General features: G+C 38.1%; 1 protein-coding gene across 15 annotated transcripts in view; it reads left to right on the top strand.

Moving 5' to 3' along the window:
* INPP4B (inositol polyphosphate-4-phosphatase type II B) overlaps window positions 1–24,055 on the top strand; it is a 976,853-nt gene extending 952,798 nt beyond the window's left edge. For 12 of the 15 annotated variants that reach the window (XM_049905340.1, XM_049905339.1, XM_049905345.1 and 9 more), the window contains one exon: window positions 17,738–24,055. In XM_049905340.1, coding sequence (XP_049761297.1) covers window positions 17,738–17,870 — 133 coding nt within the window. In that variant the 3' untranslated portion in view covers window positions 17,871–24,055. The remainder of the gene's footprint in view (window positions 1–17,737) is intronic. The other 3 variants (XM_049905341.1, XM_049905342.1, XM_049905358.1) reach the window with 3 other exon arrangements.
* The last annotated feature ends 1,026 nt before the right edge of the window (window positions 24,056–25,081 follow it).

A 25,081-nucleotide genomic window follows, 5' to 3' on the forward strand; every position in this document is an offset into this window, starting at 1 on the left:
ATTCTCTTGGTTCTACTAGAATGAAACTATGAAACACTTTTTATTTTAATCAAAAAAGTTAACTCAAAGCAATTACCGTGATTTTACCACTGTGGGCTCCAGGTGATACTTTGTACTCTCCCTGATAGCCATCTGTTTGGCAAACACCACAGACATTTCAAGAATCATGAGAGAACATTGTTGCAAGTGTTAAAATTATGGCTAAGTTAGACTCAGCCTGATTATCAGCTTCAGTACATTTACAAAAGAGGAGAAAAACCTATCTATAGGAATAAATTTATATGACATATTTTATATAATGTTATACATAGAGAGAGAGAGAAAGAGAGCCCTGGCAGTGCAACAGTTGAGCACTTTACTGCTAACTGAAAATTCAGCAGTTGCAACGCACCCGTGGCTCCACAGTAGAAAAGAAAAAAAGAGCTGGCAATCTGTTTTTGTAAAGATTACAAACTAAGTAACCCTATTGGGCAGCTCTGCTCTGTCCTGTAGGGTCGCAATGAGGTAGAATGGACTCGATGGCACGCAACTATATCTATATTGATATAGGTGTAGATATAGAACTAAACTCGTTGCCGTGGAGTTGATTCTGCCTCACAGCAGCCCAGTAAGACAGAGTAGAACTGTCCCATAGGGTTTCCAAGGAGCAGTGGTGGATTTGATATATGTATCTCCCAGATGAAATATTCCTTCCTGAGTCTTACAGAGTATAAGTGTTATCTCTGTTTACACTTCTTACAAGGTGGTTTCTCCAAGATGTTGATTCACCATTCCCATCTTTCATATATATTCATTTCCATTGCTCTTGCTTTACCACAGACCTTTATTACTTTTCACCTGGACTATTAGTCTTGTAATTGTTCTTTTTTCTCTAGTGTCTAGAATCTTAGACAATCCTGCCAAAGAATTTTACCTAAAGGTGAAATTGTCATGTTACTTATCATTCCCTTCTACATACAGAGTAATGCTAAAATTCTTCAGCCTGGAATTGAGGAGCCTCTGTGATTTCAGGCTCAGTCTACTTTTCCCACCTCTTCTCCCCCTCCTCTTTCTGATCACTCCTATACTATCAGTTTGGACTATACACAATTTCCTGCATAAGCCTAGAACTTTCCTTTTCAGTGCCTTTGCTTATACTGTCTTTTCCTTCTATTGAGTTAATTACCCCATTCTTTCAGCCCTACCATCTCTTTACATCTTTCAGGGCCCAGCTTGGGTTCCACAGAGCCCATAAAAGTGATGAAGAATTCCCATGGCCAAAGTAGTTACTCTCTCTTGTGCGCCACATTGGCATGGCTCCCTCATCACAGTCGAAGATCTATCAACATTTTAAATTTTATGAGGCTCTAAAATATATGTTCAACAAATATTTTAAAATTAAAGAAATTTACATTTCGGGTTATCTTGTCATGACTGTGTTTCTTAGCTTATGATAGCAGTTCAAGTCACCATAAAACAGAAATCATACTTGTTCTTACTATTAAAAGAATTTTTACTGGAACCAAGATTTGTAAAAAGAGGGGGACATAGTAGACCAACCCTTCTCTAAGTTTGTTTTGTAGAATATTGGTTTGATAGACTTTTCATTTCTTCCTAGTAATAAAGAAAATTGTAGGGTGAAGGTGAAGTTAGTGTTGGAAATGCTCTGTAATGTGTCCCTCTCTGTCATTTTGCTAAGGGTTCTATGAAAGCTGGTGGCACAAGACCCTACGTTAGCTGGCTCCACCCTGCCTGTCCCACACCACTCTTCCCAGTGTTCCCTCTGCTCCAGCCACATTTAGAAAACATGTCCAGCTTGCGTATCCTAGGGCATTTGCATTTGTGTTCCTCTGCCCACTGTGCTCTCCCCCAGATCTTTTCAACACTCCTTCCTTCACCTCATTCAGCCTCTCTGCCCAAAGGTCATCTCTCTTGAAGGCTTTCCTTATTATCTAAAACAGCTCTCAGCCCTTGCTGCCCTCTGCTCCGTTACCCTTAATTTTTCCTCAGAGCTTCTACTATTCTCTAAAATAAAACTTATTTTTGCCTGTTTACTGTCTGCCTCTTGGACTAGAATACAAGTTCCCTGAGGGCAGAGTATTTATCTTCTTTACTTTTATATCCATACCAGTTAAAATAGCTCTTGACATGAAGTAGGTACTCAATAACTGTATCTTGAATAAATAGTGAATAAAAAATACTGTTTGCATTTTTTTAACCCAGCATTTCCCCCACTTATTTAATCACAAGTACATTGGGAAATGTCATTTTCAGGGAGTTGTATTCTATATCCTTAGAGGGGGTGAGAAGTGCAGATCAAAAAGGGAAAGAGATTAAGCAAGATCCATGGTCAATCAATAGTTACTTATAGTGGAACCAAAAAAAAAAAAAAAAAACCTCTCTGCCATTGAGTTGATTCTGACTCATAGCGACACTATAGGACAGGGTAGAACTACCCCATAGGGTTTCCAAGGAGCAGCTGATGGATTTGAATTGCCGACCTTTTGATAAGCAACTGAGCTCTTAGCTATCGTGCCACCAGGGTTCGTACCAATTAAAAAAAAAAAAAAAAGGGAAAGAAAGAAATGCTGAGCATTAAACAGAAAAGCAAGAGGAAGTAGCAGTCTGTTGACAGACAACAGGATGACATCTTTTTTTCTTATTGTGCTTTAAGTAAAAGTTTACAAATCAAGTCAGTCTCTTATACAAAAATTTATGTACATCTTGCTATATACTCCTTGTTGCTCTCCCCCTAATGAGACAGCACACTCCTTCTCTCCACCCTCTATTTCCGTGTCCATTCAGCCAGCTTCTGTCCCCCTCTGCTTCTCATCTCACCTCCAGACAGGAACCGCCCACATAGTCTCCTGTGTCTACTCAATCCAAGAACCTCACGCCTCACCAGTATTGTTTTCTGTCCTATAATCCAGTCCAATCCCTGTCTGAAGAGTTAGTTTTGGGAATGGTTCCTGTCTTGGGCTAACAAAAGTTCTGGGGACCATGACCTCCAGGGTCTTTCTAGTCTCAGTCAGACCGTTAAGTCTGTTTTTTTTTTTTTTTTTTAATGAGAATTCGAGGTCTGCATCCCACTATTCTCCTGCTCCCTCAAGGATTCTCTGTTGTGTTCCCTGTCAGGGGAGTCATCAGATGTGGCTGGGCACCGTCTAGTTCTTCTGGTCTCAGGCTAACATAGTCTCTGGTTTATGTGGCCCATTCTGTCTCTTGGGCTCATAATTACCTTGTTTTTGGTGTTCTGCATTCTCCTTTGCTCCAGGTGGGTTGAGACCAGTTGATGCATCTTAGATGGCCACTTGCTAGAGCTTAAGACCCCAGATGCCATTCTCCCAAGCAGGAAGCAGAATGTTTTCTTAATAGATTTTATTATGCCAATTGACCTAGATGTCCCCTGAAACCATGGTCCCCAAACCCCCACTCCTGCCATGCTGGCAGAAGGACATCTTTAAAGTAACAGTACATTAGACACAAAATCTAGTGCCAGATAATTAAAGGTCATTAGCCATTCTTAGAAATTAAAAGAGAAGCTAAACAATGTATTCTAATCTAGCATAGTCATCTTGACAGTCATTTGTGTTGATAAAGTGCCTCTAATTAGTAGTGTTTATGTTTATGTGATCACTGGAAGTCTTCAAAGCAAATAACCATATGACAAAAGGAACCAGTCCTGAAGAAACACACACTGTGTTAAAATTTGTACATGATCATACTTTGTAAACTCCTGGGACTTACATAACATTGGGCTTCAAAATTACATGCAAAGATGCTACTTCAGAAACATTATCAGCAGCACAGATGTTCTTATTTATTTTGGCATTAATAGTCAGGTGCTGAGAATTTAAATCTTGGCTTACTCTTGGTTTTCTTAATAAACCATTGAGAATATGTTGCAAAAACTCCTGATTGTATCACAAAATGGACAGAGGTGGATAAAGTTCTTAATGAGGTCCCTTTCCCACATTTTCTGCCTCCCTTTCCCCCTCCCTAGGCACCTGAAAATCAGTTTTATATTCAGATGAATGAGAGAATATAGAGTAGTGGACTCCAGCTTACTAGATACTTTGTGATAAACTATGAAAGCTCTCTCTTATGGTTAATCCTCAACCCATAAAAATCTATTTTTTTCTGAAAAAAATGGCTAAAAATTCCATGTTTTCTTCAATCTTTTTTCTTTACTCACTGTTTCCTATGTGCCTACAAGCAAGCTCACCTATACATCCTAAAACAGTCCAACCAATCCTATTGACCCTTTGAGGTTCTATGCTGTCTTTCTTCTTCCTTTCACCATCAATGCTCTGGACATAGTGGTTTAATCAGAACGCTGCCTCCCTTCCTTTACCACTCATTCATCAGCTGCTTATAAAATAATTTCTGCCCCTAAAATTCTACTGAAAGTCAAAGGCTACATGCAATTTAATCATCAAGTCCAATGGCCTTTACTTACTTTGCATCCTCCTTGCTCCAGCTACAACATTTAACACGTTGGCCATTCTTCATTCTTTGAATCTGTGTAGACTTTACAGTAGTCTGCATTGGGAAGTTTTTCTTCTTTTTAGCCTTACAAATGTAGGCACTCCTCTGAGTTTTATTTTCAGCTGTCATCCGTGCTTATCATGTACTTTCTCCACCGGTAACACCATTTAAATAGCCCATTCTTTACAAGTAACTTCCAAATTCAGGGTATAGATCTATGGTGTCAATCCTGCCCAGAGCTACCTGTTGTCATACAACTACAACTAAAGTCCTGCTCCAAGCTTAGTATAATAATTCCCCCCTACAATCTGAGAATAACTTTTTAACTTTTTTCTCTCCCTGGTCACCCCCTATTTTAGCTCTTAAAATATACTGTGCCTATTTTTAAAATTACTTCTGTTTTATAATCTGCTATTTCCTCACTTTTCTCCTTCACCCCAAGTTCAAGCCCTCATCATTTCTTGCCATGAGTATTATAATAGCCCCCTAATTCCATCCCCACTGCAGCCTGGCTCACCTCATCCTACCTATCGACGTCAGGTGCTGCCCTACAGCACACAGCTAATCATGTCACTCCGTTGCTCATGAGTTGTTACTGTTTGCCCTCCCACTATCTAGAGAATAAGTTTTAATTTTTCAGCTGTCAATGTCCAGCATAGCCCCATCTCATTTTCAAACAGTGTAATTGAATTTCTTGTTGCAAAATGATATGTGTTTATTTAGAAAGTATATGAACTAGAGAAGAAAACATTTTAGCATTTAATTTCCCTGCCTTCATTGATTTTTTCGTTACTCCATTGTTATAATCCAAGCAGACTCTGGGTCATTCCCTAAATGCATCTGACATTTTCCTGTCTTCAAGCTTTCCATATTATTTCTATACCTCCAACCCATCCAATTTCAAGCTCTTGAAATTCTAGTTAGCCTTTACTGCTCATCACGTAAGTCTATTTCTCTAAGAAGCTTTTTCTATAATGGAGATTAGTGATGACATACACAAAGCATGCTGAGTTACACCTTGAAAATTAGAAGTTATTCCTCCCTGGTGTATTTTATATTCTATATTCTGCCTTTTTCATAGTTGTGTAATGGTTTTTTGTTTATTTGTTTGTTTTTGTTTTTAGTCAACTACTTAACGTGTCCAACAACCAGATTCTAAGATTCCCGAATGTATCTTATACTCAAATTGTAGCATTGTGCTGTTTGCATGGGAGGATGGGATTAAGAGGGAAAATTGGAAAATATTGGAAGGTGGAGGAAAGAGACCTTATCCCTACAGAGAAGATGAATACTCTAACAGTTAGGGTGGTTAGCCCAGAATTGTATCTTTTTAACCCTGCTAACAAACATCAAAGGAGCCTGGGTGATGCAGTAGTTCAGCCCTTGGCTTCTAATCAAAGGTCGGTCGTTTGAACCTACCAGCTGCTGCATAGGAGAAAGATATGGTCGTCTGCTCCTGTAAAGATTACAGCCTTGGAAACCCTATGGGGCAGTTGCTACTCTGTGAGTCGGAATTGGCTCAACAGCAATGGGTTTAAAGAACATCAGGCCTGGGGGTGGGGGATGGGGAAGGTTTGTTATCAGGCCTATAGATGCCACCAGGGAGAGGAATGGAGCAAACCATGGCCATCTGGCTTGTCTGAAGGGCTTACTCCTCACATAGATAACCAGGCAGCTCTTCTGAGGAGCCTCTGGGTAGACCTAAGCCTTCAATCTTTTGGTTAGCTGTGAGCATATTAACTACTTGCACCACCCAGCAAATGGCAGATGTGGAAGGCGATTGAAAAACCTGGGAAACCCAAGAGACTGTACAGCAACAGGCCAAGGATGCAGAGTAACTTCCCTCTTGAGATTCAGGGGCTTCTGTGTCTTGATGCTGAGCTGTTGAAAATATTTCCACCTCCCTGCAGATGGATAAGCACCACTGCTATTTTGACAAGTCTGGCTCCCTATGGGCAACTAGATTGCAGCTGGATTTTTATTCCATAAAAGCCCTCCAGGAAGAGTTTTTAGAATTCAACTAGAATAGTGCATTGGCAGCTCTGCCACATGTCTAAATGGGTGCTTTAGAATTTAGCGAAACTTGGTAGAGTGGCAAGAGTAGTGAAGGCAGGAAAAGTGCTCTGGTATGGTAGCATGAGAACAGGGTGATGGGGGATTATAGTCAGGCTGTCGCCGTGGAGATAGTGGAATTGGTCTGACTTGATGGGTGGATGCAGGGTATAAAGAATACAGACGAATCGAGCATGAATGCCTGAGAGTGGGTGAGTGTCACTGTCTGTGATGGGAAGGAAGGGAGGAGCTGGTTTGGGATACAGGCAGAGTGGGTAGAAATTGTATTGAGCTTTGGTCTTATCACCTTAAAATATCTGTTAGACATCCAAGCGGAGATGCATTATATATCTGGAGTCCAGGGAAGTGTTTTAAACTAGAGAGATAAATTTAAGTCTCATCAGCATAAAACCATCAGCATAAAGGTGATATTAAAACCAAGGGACCAACTGAAATTACATAAAGTCTATATAAAATGGAGTTTAAAAGGTGCTGGCTTAAATCCTAGGGCAGTTCAACCTTAGAGAGAAAGAGAAAGAGCCAGAACTGAGCAGCTGCTCGTCTCTGCAAGGTATCCTCTCTCTGCACAAGAATGGAGACTTAAAAAGGAGAACTAGACAGAACAAAAATTTTTTTTTTAATTTTACTATTGAGAGTGTGCAGTATGTTTTTACATAAATCTTGCAATAACTCTGTGGAATAACTGGTAACATCCCCATTTTAAAGAGATGAAGGTGAGACTTGGAGGAGTTAGGTAACAGTTAGGGAAAGAGCTGATTTTCTTTAATATTAAACATGTTCAAATTTTTATTCATTGGTGTTGATGCCTGCTGCATTTCCCGGCCACTTTCAGAATAACATGAACTATAATCTGCAAGTATAGATGAGCATTTGTTTTTATGGGTGTTAGACTGCCTGCTCTGCTAGGTGCCATGCTAGTGGTGACAAGGACTTACCTCATTGTTCTCTGTCTCTTGTCATCCAGAATAGAATGAGATACCTTAGAGTTTTGCAGGTTAATTTCCTCTTAGCTGGGGAGGGGGGGTGTGGGGGAGAGGTGTGAGGGGCAGCAGTTATCCCAAACTCCAGGAGACTGTCAACCTAGAAAAAAAAAGAAAGTAGTTGTTTACATTTGTAAATACTTTAGCAAAAAACTTGCATTTACAAAACGTTTTTGTGACTAATGTCTTTTACAATCAATGACTTTTTCTTTTATCTGGCTGTTACTTTGAAGCAATTAAAATTACCATCTCGCTTGAACTCTTACACAGAAAAGTGTAGTTACATTGTACAGGCACTAGAAACTGACTTAGATTTGTATATCTAGATCTGTGTAGCCATTCTTTTTTGGAGATTTCCCATATTTATTTGTCTACACATCAAGGTATGTAAGAAGTAACTTTTTTTGTTGTTGTTCCTTGGTGGGGGTGGGGGGGAGCACTTTTAAATAAGCTTTTTTCCAACTTCCAGCTCCCATCTAGCCAGGCTAGTGGGAAGTCAGTCTCTATTATTTTGAGGTCTCTTCCTGCCACAGCTCTTATATTACATTGAAACTTCTAGAGGACTTCTCTGCATCAGTCATCAGCCTCTGATATGCCTATTTCCTGTTCATCATGGTACTTTCAGGCCTCTTCATTTCACTGCATCTAAGATTGAGAAGCACAGGAGAACAGAATATATGGCAAAGCTGACCAAAGGCCATCTTCCTTAGACATATGTCATAGCCATCCTCCTCTGGCATTTCTTGCTCCTGGCACCAACTTTGGTCCTCTCCCCAGTCATTGGTCACTCTTGCTCTTGCTCTTCCTCCTGCTCTCCCTTCTTTCTTCTCTCCCTCTGTCTGTATTTCTCTTTCTCTCCCTTATTCCTCTTGTCCCTTTCCCCTCCCCTTTCTCTCTCCCTCTACAGTATTTCTTCCTCTAATCCCCCAAAGATCCTTTTCCTCTCTCTTTTCCCACCTTGGAGACCTTTAATTTCCTCTGTTCTGGAATTAAAGAAAGGCAAATCTATTTAGTTCAGGCAACTCTTGCTCTCATCACTGCTGATCTCTCTGGAGCATAAGCTATAAATGGCAGCCCACAAAACCAGAGGAAGAAGAAAAAACACGGAAAGCAAACAACAAATTTTTATCTCAAAAATTATTTTGCCATGTCTTACATATATTTAAATACAGCTGTCGCATTGCATATCAGCCTTCTTTTATCCAAACAAAATGAACATTAAACACTTCCTCAGTCCTTTAATCACTTATGGCATTATTTCCTGGACCTGATCCAAATATTCTTCTCTGTAAAATTCAAAGATCAAAACTGGAATCTGTTCTCCGATAATGATCTGATGGAAGAAATTATGCTTTCAACTCATTATGTCTCTTTCTCTTTTTTTCCTTTTTTTTAAAAAAGCACATTTAGATTGTATACCAGGCCACTTCCCTATCTTTCTTAGAATGTATATATTCTGTCTCCTCAAAGCAATGTGTAGATACCATCTGAGCCTGTCACTACTTGGAGCCTTGCATCTCCTGACGAAAGACATTTCTATTTTCCAAGTACTTTACAAAACCAAAGTAGTGAAATGAAAACAAGAGTGTAAAAACATACCAGGAACAAATGAAATCAAAATAGTTAAATACATCGGACAGAGTTTTTTTTTTTTTTTATTGTTGTTGTTGTACTTTATCCTGGAAGTAGAACATAAAAATAGCAAGAAGCAAAACCAACACGAGAGACCATATCTATTGTCAACATGCTTTGCTTTCTTTGAACTGTCATCTATTCTGTTGCTAGGAAAAATATGCATATCTTGAGCACTGCAGGTATGTTTTAATAGAATCAAAGAATCACAGGGAGGCTGAGATGAAAGTAATCTTAGAGGTCACTAATCCAGTCTTGCAACTGGCAAGAAATCACATCCGTCTCTTTCTGAGAAGCAGCAGGAAATCTGTGCTTAAAGGATCCCAACAATAGAGTGAAAGGAATATGGATTTTTTCATTAGACAAACCAGGGGTACAGTCATCTATCTATCTGCCGCTTGAGCAAGTTTTGTTATGCCTTTGAGCCTGTGGAGGTAATAATACCAACCAGTTTGATTATTTGTAAAGAACAGATAAGATAATGGCTATCCTGTGATAGGGCATGAGATATAGCAGATCTCTTTCTCCACTTCAAACACTTCCACTGCTTTCCAAGGTAAACCAAACCAAACCTGATCCCCATTCTGACTCATAAAACCCCATGTGTTACAGGGTAGAATTGAGCTCCATGGAGTTTTCTTGGCTATAATCTTTATGGAAGCAGATTGCCGGGGCTTTCTTCCATGGTACCACTGGTGGGATCAAACCGTTTACCTTCCAGTTAGCTGTTGTTAGGTATCCTCAAGTTGGTTCCAACTCATAGCAGCCCCATATACAACAGAACAAAACACTGCCCAGTCCCACGCCATCCTCACAATCTTTGCTATATCGGAGCCCATTGTTGCAGCCACTGTTTGTCGATCCATCTCATTGAGGGTCTTCCTCTTTTTTGTAGACCCTCTGCTTTACCAAGCATGATGTCTTCCTCCAGGGACTGGTCCCTCCTGATAACATCTGCAAAGCATGTTAAATGAAGTCTCACCATCTTTGCTTCTAAGGAACATTCTGGCTGTACTTCTTCCAAGACAGATTTGTTCATTCTCCTGTCAGTCCACTGTATACCCAAAACAAAAAAAAAACCCACATCCATGGTATACTCAATATTTTTTATTAATGCCATAATTCAAAGGCATCAATTCTTCTTCAGTTTTCCTTATTAATTGTCAATCTTTCATATGCACAGAAGGCCATTGAAAATACCACGTCTTGGGTCAGGTGCACCTTGGTCCTCAAATTGACATCTTTGCTTTTTAACACACTCAAAGGTCTTTTGCAGCAGCTTTGCCCAATGAAGAAAGTCATTTGATTTCTTGACTGCTGCTTCCACCGGCATTGATTGTAGATCCAATTAAAATGAAATCCTTGACAAATTCAGTGTTTTCTTTGTTTATCATAATGTTGCTTATTGGTCTAGTTGGAGGATTTTTATGTTTTCTTTATATTGAGATATAATCTATATTGAAGGCCGTAGTCTTCGATCTTCATCAGTAAGTGCTTCAAGTCCTCTTCACTTGCAGCAAGTGAGGTTGTGTCTTCTGCATAATGCAGGTTGTTAATGAGTCTTCCACCAATCCTGATGCCACGTTCTTCTTCATATAGTCCAGCTTCTTGGATTGTTTGCTCAGCATACAGATGGAATAAGTATGGTGAAAGGATACAGCCCTGATGCACACTTTTTCTGGATAACATTGAGAATAGGAATCCAGAATACTTAATTTTGCTCATTTGTAACCTGTACATAAACCAAGAGGCAGCTAGTAGCTGAGCACAAACCATTTGTAACCCAGGCCTTAAACTAAACAGCCTTTGAATATTTGAAATCAACCACCATGTAACTGTAAATGTTCCTCTTCTCCAAGCCAATTCTTCTCATGCCCAATGTCTTTGAACTTTTCGAATATGCCAAGTTCCTAAGCACCACCATCACTGTCCTTGTTGCCCTGCTCTGTTGTCCTCTAGTTTACAAGACCTCTACCCTGAGACTGTCATGTCCAGAAATGTACATGTGCCCTCTGGGCAGGACTCACGCCTCCTCTGAGTGTGGATTTTACTTACTACCTCATAAGATTGGTCTTTCTTTGATAGTAACCTTGTCCGTGACTATTAGAGACAATCTATGATCTGAAAGCAGTGGCATTGTCTTATGTCTTCTGAGTAATTTCTTCACTTAGTGGTTTTCCCTGTGGTTGAGCTGAGAGAGTCGGAGATAGGTTTTGAAGCCTAGGTAGAATGAAGAAGGAATTTTAAATGTGTTTGTAGAGCCAGTGGCTACGAGGCTGTTGTTGCTTCTAGGCCAGCGGAAACTACCCACCACTGATATCCTCTTATTAAAATTTTCCTATATTTGGATAACTGTAGAGTTTCTACAAAGCCCTGGCAATTGATTTTTAATATTCTAATTAATTACAAATTAAATTTGGAGTGTTTCGGTAAAAAGGATAATATTTAATGCTAGGAGTATGTCAGCTCATTAAATTTTATTAATCTTGAGCCAAACTAAAAAAAAAAAAAAAGAAAAAGTCCCTCCCTGCCCTTTTATCTTATCAGATTATGATATAAATAAACTGTGGACCAGGGACTCTCAGGACCCTTTTCTTGCTACTTATTGTTCTTGATGCAGATGCAGGGCTTTTACATTTATTTCCTTCTCCACAAAATGTGTTCATTGAACTTGAAGATTTTCTAAAGTCACTTTTATATCCATGACTCTATAGTTCTCTGTTTTCTTTTCAATCTCAAAGCTTTACTGATACCAACCAGTACCACTTGCCATCAAGTTGACTCCAACTCATGGTGACCCCATGTGTGTCATTGTAGAACTGTGCTTTACAGGGTTTTCAATGGCTGGTTTTTTAGAAGTCAGTTGCTAGGCCTTTCTTCTGAGGCACCTCTGGGTGGACTCAAATCTCCAACATTTCTGTTAGCAACTGAGCGCATTAGCTGTTTGCACCATCCAGGGACTGCTTACTGCTATCAGACCCATGTTATATATATATATTTTTTAACTGAACTGCCAGGTGGGAATCTCACACAGTTCAGCAATCCAGGGCCTGACAGATTAATATCGATTCCTCAGATGAATGTTGAGTCAAATAAAGCTCTATAAGATATAGGCTCTAAAATCTTGACCCATAATTTCAAGATGGTAGGCCTACAGCCCCAAGCTTGGAGTATGTAATTAAAAGTGAAATGGTCCTATTTTAGCATTGGAGGAAATCAGCTGCTGGTCAGAAGGAAAGATTTTTCAATTCCGTTTTAATTGGTAGTTTTCCTTTGGGGAAACTTGAAGAGCACTAGTGGTTAAAGGAATAAACTATCAACTAGCAAAACTGTTAATGAATAATTACCCAGCAGGGGAAGAGAAGGAGGATGCTAGCTTTTATTTCTACAGTCTGAACGATTTGAGAAGATATCTGCAGTGGGTGACTTGTGATCTAGGATACCGCAGCAGTCGCTGACAGAAAAGAGGGGGAAGTAAGCAAATATCAAGTCACACACATTGGCTTTTATTTAAGGAAATGTCTTCTCATGTAGGCGGTGATGTGTTTAAAAGCGAGACACTTTCCTTTACTTGTTTCTATTTTAAGTGATTGCTTTGACAGGTCTTTGAAGAAACGATTCATTTTCTATCTTGCAGATTCAGTAACTGCCCTTAAATGTCTGATCATGTCACATTTTCCATGGAGGCAACACTGTGATTTGCTTCCTTGGTGCTCAACCAGTTAGTGATGGCTAAAGCTAATGACACTGAATTACTAGGGTGTGGTGCAAAGTGGCCACTAATTAATTATTTTTCTTAATCTCCTAGTGAGGAAATTACTAATATTATTACTTAACACATCCTTTGCATTTTGCACTTGCAGAATGCTTAAAAATTCAATTTTGGCTATGAAGAAATGACCACCTGGGCTGTTCTTAGCAGAGGGTAAGGAAGCCATCCCAAGACCACCTGTGTCTTTTCTTTGACACAGTCATGGGCCTCAAGCTTTAAGTTCTGTGGCAGCCTAAGTAGGCCTGGTGCTTTGAATTCCAGCTGAAACATAGGATGATTATGTGTGAAGCATTTTAATGTATTATTCTAGTCTCCAAAGATGGAAGTTAGAAAACAACAAATTAATTATAAAACTGCCCCCCCAAAATCTTTTAACTTAGTAATTTTCACTTGTAAGCCAAATACAACATGCAGACTGAAAAAAAAATTTTTTTTTCTAAATTTCATTTATTTTTTTGTTGTTGTTGGAAATAAACACAGCAAAACACATACCAATTCAACAGTTTCTACGTGTACACCCTAGTGATGTTGATTACATTCTTCGAGTTCTGTAACCATTCTCACCCTCCTTTTCTGAGTTGTTCCTCCCTAATTAACATGCCTACTACCCCCTAAGATTCCTATCTAATCTTTTGAGTTACTGTTGTCAATTTGATCCCATACAGATCAGACTAGAAAATTTTAAATGTGTTGTGGTAGTGATAGACAAAAGAAAGCAATCTGGTATAAAATTACCTGCTACTGTCAAGTCAATTCCAACTCACAACGAGCTCATGTGTGTCAGTAGAACTGCTCCATGGGGTTTTCAGTGGCTGTGATCACACAGAAGTAGATTGCCAGGCTTTTTTTCTTTTTTTTTCGTGAGGCCATTCAGTGGATTCGAACTGCCAACTTTTTGGTTAATAGCCAAGCACATTAATGGTATGTACCACCCAGGGACTTCTAATGCCTTGTATTTGGAGTGAAGGCTATGACAAAACACTTTCAGCTAACTTTTTGGCCAGAGGTGTCTATTCCTTAGCCAGGATCTTTCCACCAAGTCTATCCATATCAGGAGGGTATTTCTGTACTATTATAATGATAGATTATGACTAATATTTTAATGTAAATTTGTAATCAATATATAATAGCTATACTATAATATATAGCTGGATAGAAAAGGCTTCACTTCTCTCCCACCAGCAAACACCGGAGAGGAGCCACTAAAATATATTGAACAAATGCCGATTGTTTTTCTCAGATGAGCCAGGTGGGGATCTCTGGCACTCTGACAAGCCAGTAGAAGAAGTAATTTATGGCACAATTAAATTTTTTAAAAAGTCCTTTAGGAAGCACAGTTGCAGGTTTAATTTCCAGTTTGACAATAAAGAGTAGTAATAATATATACATGTAAAGTAAGGAAGCTTTTCTTAGTTACACTCAAAAGTATCAATGCCTTAAGTTCTAGGGCACATTTTCTACCTATTTTTTTTTTTTTTTTATGGGGTAGAATATTGGACAAATAATCAAGTTACTTGTACAACTGAAACATGGGAATTACACAGGTTCAAAATAAATCTCCCTTTTGCTCAATAAACCATTTGTTTTCCAGATAAGCTTCTCCTTTACTTTGTCACTGGATGTATAATTCTTAGGTCTTGCCAAACAATGGGTTGAATTGGTGTTTTAAACTAATTCGGGTTACTGTGGTCGGTTTGAAATCATTATGACTGTCCTTTGTCCAAATGTAGTCATTGCTGCCATCCATGCCTAATCAAGAATTTCTGTCCAGAGACTGGAGAAACCCCAAGAGTATGGCCACCAGACAGCCTTTTAGCTCAGTACTGAAGTCACTTCTGAGGTTAACCCTTCAGCCAAAGATTAGACAGGCCCATAAAACAAAATGAGGCTAAAAGGGCATCCCAGCCCAGCGGCAGGGATGAGAGAGCAGGAGGGGACAGGAAAGCTGGTAAAAGGGAACCCAAGGTCGAGAACGGAGAGTGTTGACATGTCATGGGGTTGTTAACCAATGTTATAAAGCAATATGTATACTAACAGTTTAATGAGAAGCTAGTTTGTTCTGAAAACCTTCATCTAAAGAAAAATAAAAAAAGAAAAGAATATCTGTCTAGGAGGTTTTCAGGAGCTGCTCTGGTTGAAGAATGGCTGTGGGTAAGCAGCTTGTTTAGAAGTTGCTTTTGCTTGGCACTTTTCATGATACCGACCAGCAGCTATCTTCCTCAAAATGTAGACTAGATGATGGAGATTCAGCCACCTCTTGACCACTGAGTGTCATTGACATTCTGAATACTCTTAATATAGATGAAATATGCCATGCAAAGGAGGCCCTGGGTGGTGCAAAGAGGTAAATGCTGGGCTGCTAACCAAAAGGTTGGCAGTCTGCATCTACCCAGAAGCACCTTGGAAGAAAGGCCTGGTGACTTACTTCCAAAAAATCAGCCATTGAAAGCCCCATGGATCACAGTTGTACTGTGACACACAGGGAATTGCCATGGGTTGGAGTCAACTCCATGGCAAGTTTTTTTTTTTTTTTTTTTTTAAATACCATTTAAAAGAATTGCTGTTTTCAATTTACATCTGATTTGCCATAATTGGAGCTACTTTCAAGCAGAGTAATAATTACCCCCTATTTATTTACACAGAAAATACACAATCTGAGAATGTAAAATATTTTCTTTTCTGAAGTGTCAGTCAGTAAATATGGATTTCTTTTCAGCCCAGAGCCCATGGGAGACAGATTTGGTCCCATCTAAGTCAGATGAGCAGGAGACAACATAATTTAGGAGCTCAACGAGCAGAAAGGCACTGAGTCAGATTTCCTTAAACTACTATTATGGTTGGCAAAGATGACATGTCAGATGCTTCATTCATTTTAAATACCATATCGTTTCAATAGATCACTTTTATAACTTTAAATACATTACACAGGTACACTCCCAGGAGAAGGTGTGTTTAAACGTGCTGGACACATCTACTTCACTCCATCCTCTGTTTCTCATTTCCTTTTCCAAAGATGTGTTTATCAGCTTATTTGTTATGGGCTGACTCATATTTTAGTTTTATTCATGCAGTCTTTGTTATGTGTGCCATGGTGCTTATTTGATTTTCCTTGTACATACAGACTCAACCCATGTAAATACCATCATAGTGTTTCTCTCTTCTTTCCTTGCACAAAGGGCAAAGGAGTCTCCTTTTTATAGTCTTTGTCAATATAGTGCAATCAGAAAAAAGTACACAAGATGGATCTGGGGCTATTTAGCATAAAAATCTTCGTCTGAAACAACTGTGTTATATGAGATTGTTTCTCAGAATATTTAAGGTTGTATTTCTTTACAGTGTGAACGCTATACTGTTTTCTTTTCTCCCCTCCTCTCCCTAACATCCCCCTGTTTAACAGCAGAGAAACCCAGGGAGCACTGAACGAATCCGATGATCCTGAAACAGGCTGTCTAACCGACAACAAGCCAACTTCTCGACACTTCTATCCTGTCGCCTTGCTGCTTGTCAGCTCACACCTGCTAGTCGTGTGGCTTATTTTAAGTCTTGCTTTACTATTAGCCAAATACCAATAAGTTTTACATTGTATTCCTTTCTTTTCTACAAACGACAAGAGACTTTAGATTATGGGGACAATGCTGTAATATTTCTACATTTTCAGATTCACAGGATTTAAAAAAAAAGTTTGAATTGTGTTTTTGTTTGTTTTTCTTAAATCTAAAACAAAAGTACTATGCATTCAGTGAATTATTTTGCTCTTCTGTTCATTAAAAAAAAAAAAGCATTTCCCACTGTTAACTAGCTCAAGAAGAATTTTTAAATTATTGTCTTTAGAATAAGACAAAGAACAGAATCCTGAAAGCTTGAAGCTCTGAACCTCCTTTTCCTCTTTCCATTAAATGTATTAAAGAAGTTGAGACTGAATTTGCACAATAAAACCTGGAGACAAGTCCTAGAGACGTGGGAGGTTGCAGATTTAATTTCCACTGTGCTAATATCATTGTTACCATCAGCTGATAGAACCTGCTGTTCGGTTTTTAACCTGTTACTTATGTTAGTTCTTTGCTGTGATTAACCCTTTTCTGTCAAGTAACCTTCTGGAGAGAATGGCTCTTTATGTTTTCTAATTAAATTAACCTGTTTGTAACTATTGTTTGGGTTGATTTGGCTCTCAAAGTACTTTTCTATTCTTTTTAACAAGGTCTTGTGTGTGTCTTGATGCGCCATTTTCAGCACCTGTGACTTTTGTACTGTCGTGAAGAAACCCTCTCCCTTTATAAAGCTGAGACTTGGACTAGGCTGTTCGGGAAGCCATTTTCTCTCTTTGTTGCACAGCTAAAATAATGAAGTAAAATAGAGATGAAATTTTCCTTTAAAAATCTATAGGGCCAGACTTAATAAATTAAATGCCTTATTCCTAGAACCTGCATCCTTAGGGCTACATATAGATTTTAGTGTGTTTTAAAGAGACTGAGAGATTAATTTATGGAAAAGCTGTAAAAGGCAGATATATTTATGAAACTCAAGCAAAGCTGTATTGTGGAGCAAATTATATTTGAAGAGTTTATTAAACCTTAAATATCTGTTAAGAGCAAAGAGACTTTAATCATCTCTTTCCGAAGGCAATAATGGTATTGGGCCTGGCCTAGGATTTAATTTTGTAAGATGTATCATCACTTGTGGAAAAAATAAATAAATGTAGAGTTGAATCTTTGTTATTTTTACTTAGACGGTTGCTGCAACTCTGCATTGAACAAATAAAGCATATTTATTTATTCTGTGTTTCATGAGGCTGTACTTTTTCCCCTTTCACCAGAGAAGGATGCCGCATAGAAAATGTACTGAAGAATATCAAATGCAGAAAGTATGCTTTCAACATGCTACAGCTGATGGCTTTCCCCAAGTACTACAGACCTCCAGAGGGGACTTATGGAAAAGCTGACACCTAAGTTTAACAACATGTAAATAAACACGAACACAAATCCATTTCAGGTGGATAATCTCTCTACCTTGGTCTTTTTACTTTTTTAACGTCATGACTTTGTTGGGGGAGGTGGTCAAGGATGTTGTGTCCAAATCTAGTGTTACTTGAATTAATTACCAGCATATTACTTTGGAAGAAACTCATTAAAAAATAGTTTATATAATATTTCCATTTCAAGTTCTAAACGTCTACATGTTGTTAACCCTCACTGGTTGAGATCAGTTCAGAAAGTGTCAATTTCATTCATGGACTATGGAAATGAAGGCCTAGAGGTGATCCAGAGAGTGCTCTCCCTCCAGAATGGGTAAAAGGAGGAAGGAACTTATGTGATACTATTTGACAACCTTCCCACAGATAACCTTGGAACCTATGTTGGGTATTTTTAAATAATTTTCTAGTGAATTAAAGATTAGGTAGAGTTAACTTAAAGAGCCCTGGTGGCGTGGTGGTTAAGCGTTCGGCTGCTAACCAAAAAGTCGTCGGTTGGAACCCGCCAGCCACTCCTCAGGTGAGAGATGTGGCAGTCTGTTCCCATAAAGATTACAGCCCTAGAAGCCCCATAGCGCAATTCTACTCTGTCTTATAGGGTGGCTTTGAGTCAGAATCTACTAGATGGCAATGAAACGGGAGGAGTTAAGTCATGACCTGGATTACTGAAGCAGCTTAAATGTGTGCTTTACACACCTTTGCTGTCTGGCCAAGATGGGACTACTTCCCCCATTAGTAAAGCAATAAAATTATCTTCCTAAATATTGGTGCCTTTTCAAAGAAAAAAAAAAACTTGCGTGGTCCTGCTGTGAAAGTGGCAATATAGAAAGTTTAACAGTGTGATAGATGAAACACTGCAAGGAAATTAGAGATAGCAAACATGTTGATGACCAAAATAAAAATTCCCATCAGCCTGATCTTCCTGTATCTTAGTTACATGCAAGTCAATAAAATACCTTTGAGTTGTTTTCTAGCAGTCATCTTGGCATGGAGTATAAGTGGTATAAGGATACATCGTCTGACATAGGTTAAAAACCAAACCAAACCCATTGCCATCTAGTCTATTCTGACTCATAGAGGCCCTATAGGATGCAGTAGAACTGCCTCATATGGTTTCCAAGGCTGTCAGTCTTTACTGAAGCAAACTGCCACATCTTTCTCCCAAGGAATGGCTGGTGGATTCAAAATGTCAATTTGTGGTTAGCAGCTGAGTGCTTAACCCACTGTACCGCCTTGGTTCCTTCTGACATAGGTTAGTATATATAAATAACCCTTCTAAAATGTATGTAACCATAACTAATGACAAACTGTTGTTGCTGCTAACCAAAAGGTTAGCAGTTCAAATCTACCAGCTGCACTTTGGAAACCCTACGGGCCAGTTCCACTGTGTCCTATAGGATCATTATTGGCAATGGGCTGGTGGTTGTTAGCTGCGATAGAGTTGGCCCCTGACTCATGGCAACCTCATGTGTTACAGAGTAGAACTGCTTCATTGTGTTTTCTTGGCTATAATCTTTATGGAAGCAGTTTGCCAGGCCTTTTCTTCCAGAGAGTCATTGGGTGAATTTGAACTGCCAACCTTTGGTTTAGCGACTGATCCCAAACCGCTTGCACCACCCAGGCTCCCAATGATAAACTGAAACAGTTACTTTCTGTGAAACTGAAATTCATATTTTTCATTACTCATGGTTCATGTTTTCAAAAATTCAGAATTAGAATATGCCTTAAAGATCATCTTGTCTAACACCATTTTTCAAAAAAAAAATGCATAAATTAAGCCACCCAGATGGTATGCTCCCAATCACCCAGCTTGATCATTGCAGAACCGTGATTAGAATCTCTATCTCAACTTCCTGGCCTGGGGCTTTTCTCTTGTCCAAATTACCATGCTAAATGCACATGAAAATTAAGAGAAAATGCTAGCTAGTTAAAAAGAACTTGGGATGTATCACTGGAATTGAAACTTAGAGTTCAAAAGCCTGAATAAATGAAACATAGTTTGTCCACATTTTAAGAATTTATTATTTTTCCTTCTCATCAGAGGAGCATGCCATTCAGACCGTGAATCTCCCCTGGAAGTGCCAGAGGCTAATAACATAAACATGTCTTAGCTAGGTACATAGCCAATGTGTGATATTATGGGGCTTTCCACAGCCAATGTGAGAGCTTCTTGCCTAAGACACCCGCTGAAATGAGGATTGCAAAGACATCTCTAGCCCTAGTTTAGTTCCATCAAGTGCTACACATTTTAGATAATGCTTTGGGGATTTCACAGGAGAAATACTTATCAATTTATTTTTTTACTAAATGAACTGAGGGCATTATACTTGAGGCTGTTGCCAAATTATTCACAGCCTTTTTAATGAATAAATGCTGATATTCAACTTGATACCTTACTCTCCATTTCAATGACTAGATATCATCTTTGAATTGTTCAATTCTATTCAAAACCTTAGGCCTTGGGGTTATTTTCATTATCCCATTGGATTTAGGGCAAAGATGTTATGATAACACGGCTCATGAAGCTTCATTCAGTATGTCAAATGGGAGTCTGCATTCCAGGACACCTGAAGTGACTTTTCCTATAAATTATCTAATATAACAATAATTTTTCTTTGTATTTTTTTTAATTGACAACTTTTGACTCAAATATGGAAAAAAAAAAGTATTCATCAGCTAGAAAGCCAACTGTAGGGCTTTATATTTTTAGAAGACATTTCTAGGTTTTTTTTTTTTAATAAATTCTAATATAGAAATCTCAAAGGGTAGAGCTTTCTGTAATACAAATGTACACGAGTGTTCATTTATCATTATTGTAGTCATTTGCAGTTCCTTAAAGGAAGCTTATATTTGTGTATACTTCCAAAGTAGATTTTATCAGAAAAAATTATGTTTTACCTCGACAACAATATTGCTCCTTTGCTGAGATATTCCAAAACTGTCTTTGGAAAACCACTTTGACATTTCTTAAGTTATTAAAGTTTTGGAAATCAAAGAGCAAATGTTAAACAAAACATTTTAAAATCTGCCTTGTACAAACACAACCTCAGACATGCTTTCCTCTCTAAACCATTTCATTTAAAAGATAGATACATCAGCAGACCTATTTAGGAGATCATGTTGGGCCAAAAATTGAACCGAGAAAATGACTTTTCCAAACAATGTAATTTTTGTGTTCCAAATTTTTTCTTTTCCTTTTAATATCATCAAATGTAAGGATTAATTCTGGATGAGCTGTTTAACAGAGTCCTAGGAATACATTTTTTTAAGACAAAGGAGGATGGAATCCTGATTATGTTTGACCCAGTGACAAAATTCTAGAGAGACTCTGAAAATGTCCTGTGAAACAGCTGAATATCATTACTTGAAATATTTGATTGAAGCCGATCACACTTAGATGCATCCATTCATTTATTTCTCAAGGGATTTTTTTCTTGTAGATATTGCCTGAGTTTTTGTCTACACTCTGCCAAAACAACTGTTTGATGCAAATTGTTTGTTCTGTCTAATAATCCGGTGAGTACAAGTAACCATTTGATCCAATTGATGAAATATGCTAAAATAACCAACTGCCCAGTTAGAGCAGAGCACATGTACCAAAACTCCAGTTCTTATATTGTAAAAATAACATCTCTTCTGCTGAAAAAGCTATGAAGCCTTATAAGCCTTGAAATCAATCAAAGCTCTTCCTACATAAAGGTTGATAGGACGGTGTTGAGGCGGGCAACCCAAGTGGTATGCTGGAGTTGGCTTTTTAAGAAATTAAATTGTAAAATAACAAGCAAGTTATATTAAAAACAAAGGTAATAAATACAACCCACCACTTCTTAATTATTTTAGTGTTGTCTATCTGTTTTACTATTGTATATTACCCATGGTCTCATGGTTACACATGTCCATGGTGCCCTTGTGGTAGAAATTCTGTATAACAGTTTGCTGCTGTGCATCTCCTCCCGACTCCATGTTTTTGTAACGTCACATTGGTAGCTTGAAATCGGCCACAGTGGAACAACTTACACCACAGAAATTGGCAAATGCTACAAGCCAGGGCTTTTGATTCCTGGAGAGCCAGCTGTTAAACATTTACCAGCATACCACTAGATGCCACCATAACTTTTTGTCCAGAAAATAACAAATTATTGGAAGCAGTATGAAATTACTAGAGTGGTATTAAATACCATTTCTCTTCAAAGAGAGATGCCTACAATTTGATTTTGGTTTTTACCTTCTTTTTAAAGACTCTGATTACAAGGGGTCCTGGTAGTGCAGTGATTAAGCGTTTGGCTGCTAACCAAAAGGTTGGCAGTTCGAATCCACCAGCTGCTCCTTGGAAACCCTATGAGGCAGTTCTACTCTGTCCTATACGATTGCTATGAGTCAGAATTGACTCGATGGCAATGGGTTTGTTTTTCTTTTTTAGCTACAAATCATACATGATGTTTATATTTTATTCATAATTAAGCTATTCAACCAGAGAGATGAGTTCAAAAGCATATCTCTCTGTGATGTTCTGCAAGGGAACTCTTGGCAATGCAGCTTTAGTGTAAACAGTAACAACTCAGGGCTAGATTCAGGGAAATGAGAGCCTAATCAGAACATCACTGAGTGTGCTGCAGTATCAATTTTTGAGTTTACAATTTTGGCATTTGCTTAAAGTAGAGAAAACAGTAACATATTTCTGTGCCCAGATTCCAATAAATATAGCTCAATTGGAACCCAAACTGTTAGATTAAACAAATTAAAGTCTGGCAGTATGTTAAATCACCACAGATGCGCTAGGTGTTTGATTTCCAAGCAGTGAGGTCTATCATTTTGTTTAGCTCACTATACAGGGCACCTTTTGTAATCTTTTAGGAAATAAATTAACTTTTATTGCAGATTAAAAAACTGGTCTGAGAAAAAATGTGAGGAGCAGTTACAGGAGGAGCAAACACCTTGAACACAAGGCATCCCTAGTAGCTGAGAGGTGTGTAGTCGATAGACAATTTCTGTATGAATTCACATTAATTTTTCCCAGCTACAATCTACATTAGCTTTGCCTTTTTTCCCGCATATTTGTTTCTTTGCTTTATAAAGAAATTCCCAATATATTATATCTTTTGCTTCTTTGGCAGTTTTAAGTTAAAGTTTTGCCTCTAAACAGGTGCGACTAATAGCAATACCTGCCTTCAAAAATGGGAAAATAAAATTAATGATCTAGATAAAATATTGCAGCCCAATGAAATGCAAAGTGTGGAAATTTGGATTTTTCTCTCTGAGTCATGGTGCGCATTAATTGAGTTTTCTTGCTAAGAAATTAAGAAAAAATCTAAACATTTCTGATCTAAATGAAACAGATCACATCTGACTAACGAAGAGGCAGGGAACAATTATAAGATGACATTAACCAAAACATGTACATGTAATCAACTCCCTTGAGTTTGGATTTGTTTATAGATAGCATGCATCCTTCAAATTTTAAAGTAAAAGAGAAAAACATGGTTCACAGTTAAGTGTAGTACACGAAGTGAATTAGCAAAGTGGATAAAACTTAATACAAGTGATGTTGTCTGAGAAACCATATCTTGCAAATAAAATCTTTTAATGACTGTAGTTCTTTAGCAAGAAGCTTTAGCCTTTGAAACTCACTGTAGCTTGAATAGATTCATAATATTACTAAAAATACCTAAATTATTCCAACATCGTAAAATGGCAAAACCCAAGAGACAATCTTTAATAATGACCCTGCGTGGTTTCATTGACAAGCATGCAATACAGACTGAAATTTTGGCAAGATTGCCGTCTTATCTATGTAAATCTTATACTGAATTTGTAAATTAAAGCGGTGCTGTTAGAGCACTATCAGCATTTTAAAAAGATTGCACGTCAAAGAATTTTCAAACTCTGAAAGTGGTGGACTCCATGTGCCTGTAACTCTTACAGACATTGACATTTCACCTCTTTGTATACATATACTTCTCGTGCAAATATTTTATTATTTTATTTAATCTCACATCTAATTTTTCAGATTCTCAAGGTACTTACCTGCAAGGTTGACATTTGTTTTTGTCTTAAATGTGTATTCTAGATGAACCCATAATATGTGTCCTTAGGAAATTAGACACAGATAGTTAGATCGTTTTATATTGGTGTTTGAAGAAATATCATTTTTGTTTTATTGTTCTGTGTAAACCATATTCATTGTACACTGTGTGTATATTTTTGTTTAAATAAATGTGATTTTTTATTTTTTATGTTTCTGTCTTTTTCTCTTTATTATACTTTTGTTTTTCATTTCCATCACTATAGCAGTATCTAAAAATTAAAATATCAAAGTAGTAACTGAAGCTATATTTCAAAGAAGTTAGGCTCCTTTTGTGCTGGACCACAACTGCAGCAAAAATTTTACTTTGCTGCTAGGTTAGTCTCATATTCACTAACAGAATGTACCTTTCAGGGTTGCTATTCTATGGGGACAAGATATACCACAATTTAAAAAAAAAGTTCAAGAACTAAGTGTCAGTAGTTTAACGTTGGGCAATTATCAATTTTGGTGGTCATGACTATATGTAGACCTGTTTTCCAATTTCAGACAACTTTTACTGATGGACTATTTGGATCTGATCATGTATAATTCATTTTAGCAGTTGATAGTAAAAGGCAGATTCCAAAGGGTTTCAATTAGATCTTGTTGTAAAGCAATTAACTGAATGAGGCCTCTGCTTGCATGCAAAGAAAGAATGGAGTTTTGTCATCTGGAAGATTTCAAGACCATATCTGATCCCACAACAGGAGACATTCTTCTTCTCTAACATCATCACCATCGATGCGTATTCCTACTAACGTGTCTTCTGAGTAATAACGTTGCTGTAGGTACTCCTGTTGTGAAACTATGCACTGTCAATTATGGCAAAATGCTGCCTTCCATACAACCAGAAGGGTAGCTGGCTGAGCTGAGGTAGTAGTTCTCTGTTATCTTAAATATTCATGAAAATGCTCCTCGAATGTTTCAAGAGTGTGACATTCTCATTCAAAGTCAAGGACTCAGAAAATTTCTTCAAGGGCTATATTTTTGGTTTTTCCATAGGGTCAGAGCAGGAGGGAGGGAAGGCGAAAGAGAGCTCCCCTGTTAATGTTAGGTTTCTGGGACAGGACACTGATAACAGAAAACTAGCTTTTCCAAAGAGAGTTCTCCCTACCAATTTCACA

The sequence above is a fragment of the Elephas maximus genome, chromosome 13 (assembly GCF_024166365.1).
Source record: "Elephas maximus indicus isolate mEleMax1 chromosome 13, mEleMax1 primary haplotype, whole genome shotgun sequence".
In the NCBI taxonomy this organism is placed as follows: Eukaryota; Metazoa; Chordata; class Mammalia; order Proboscidea; family Elephantidae; genus Elephas; species Elephas maximus.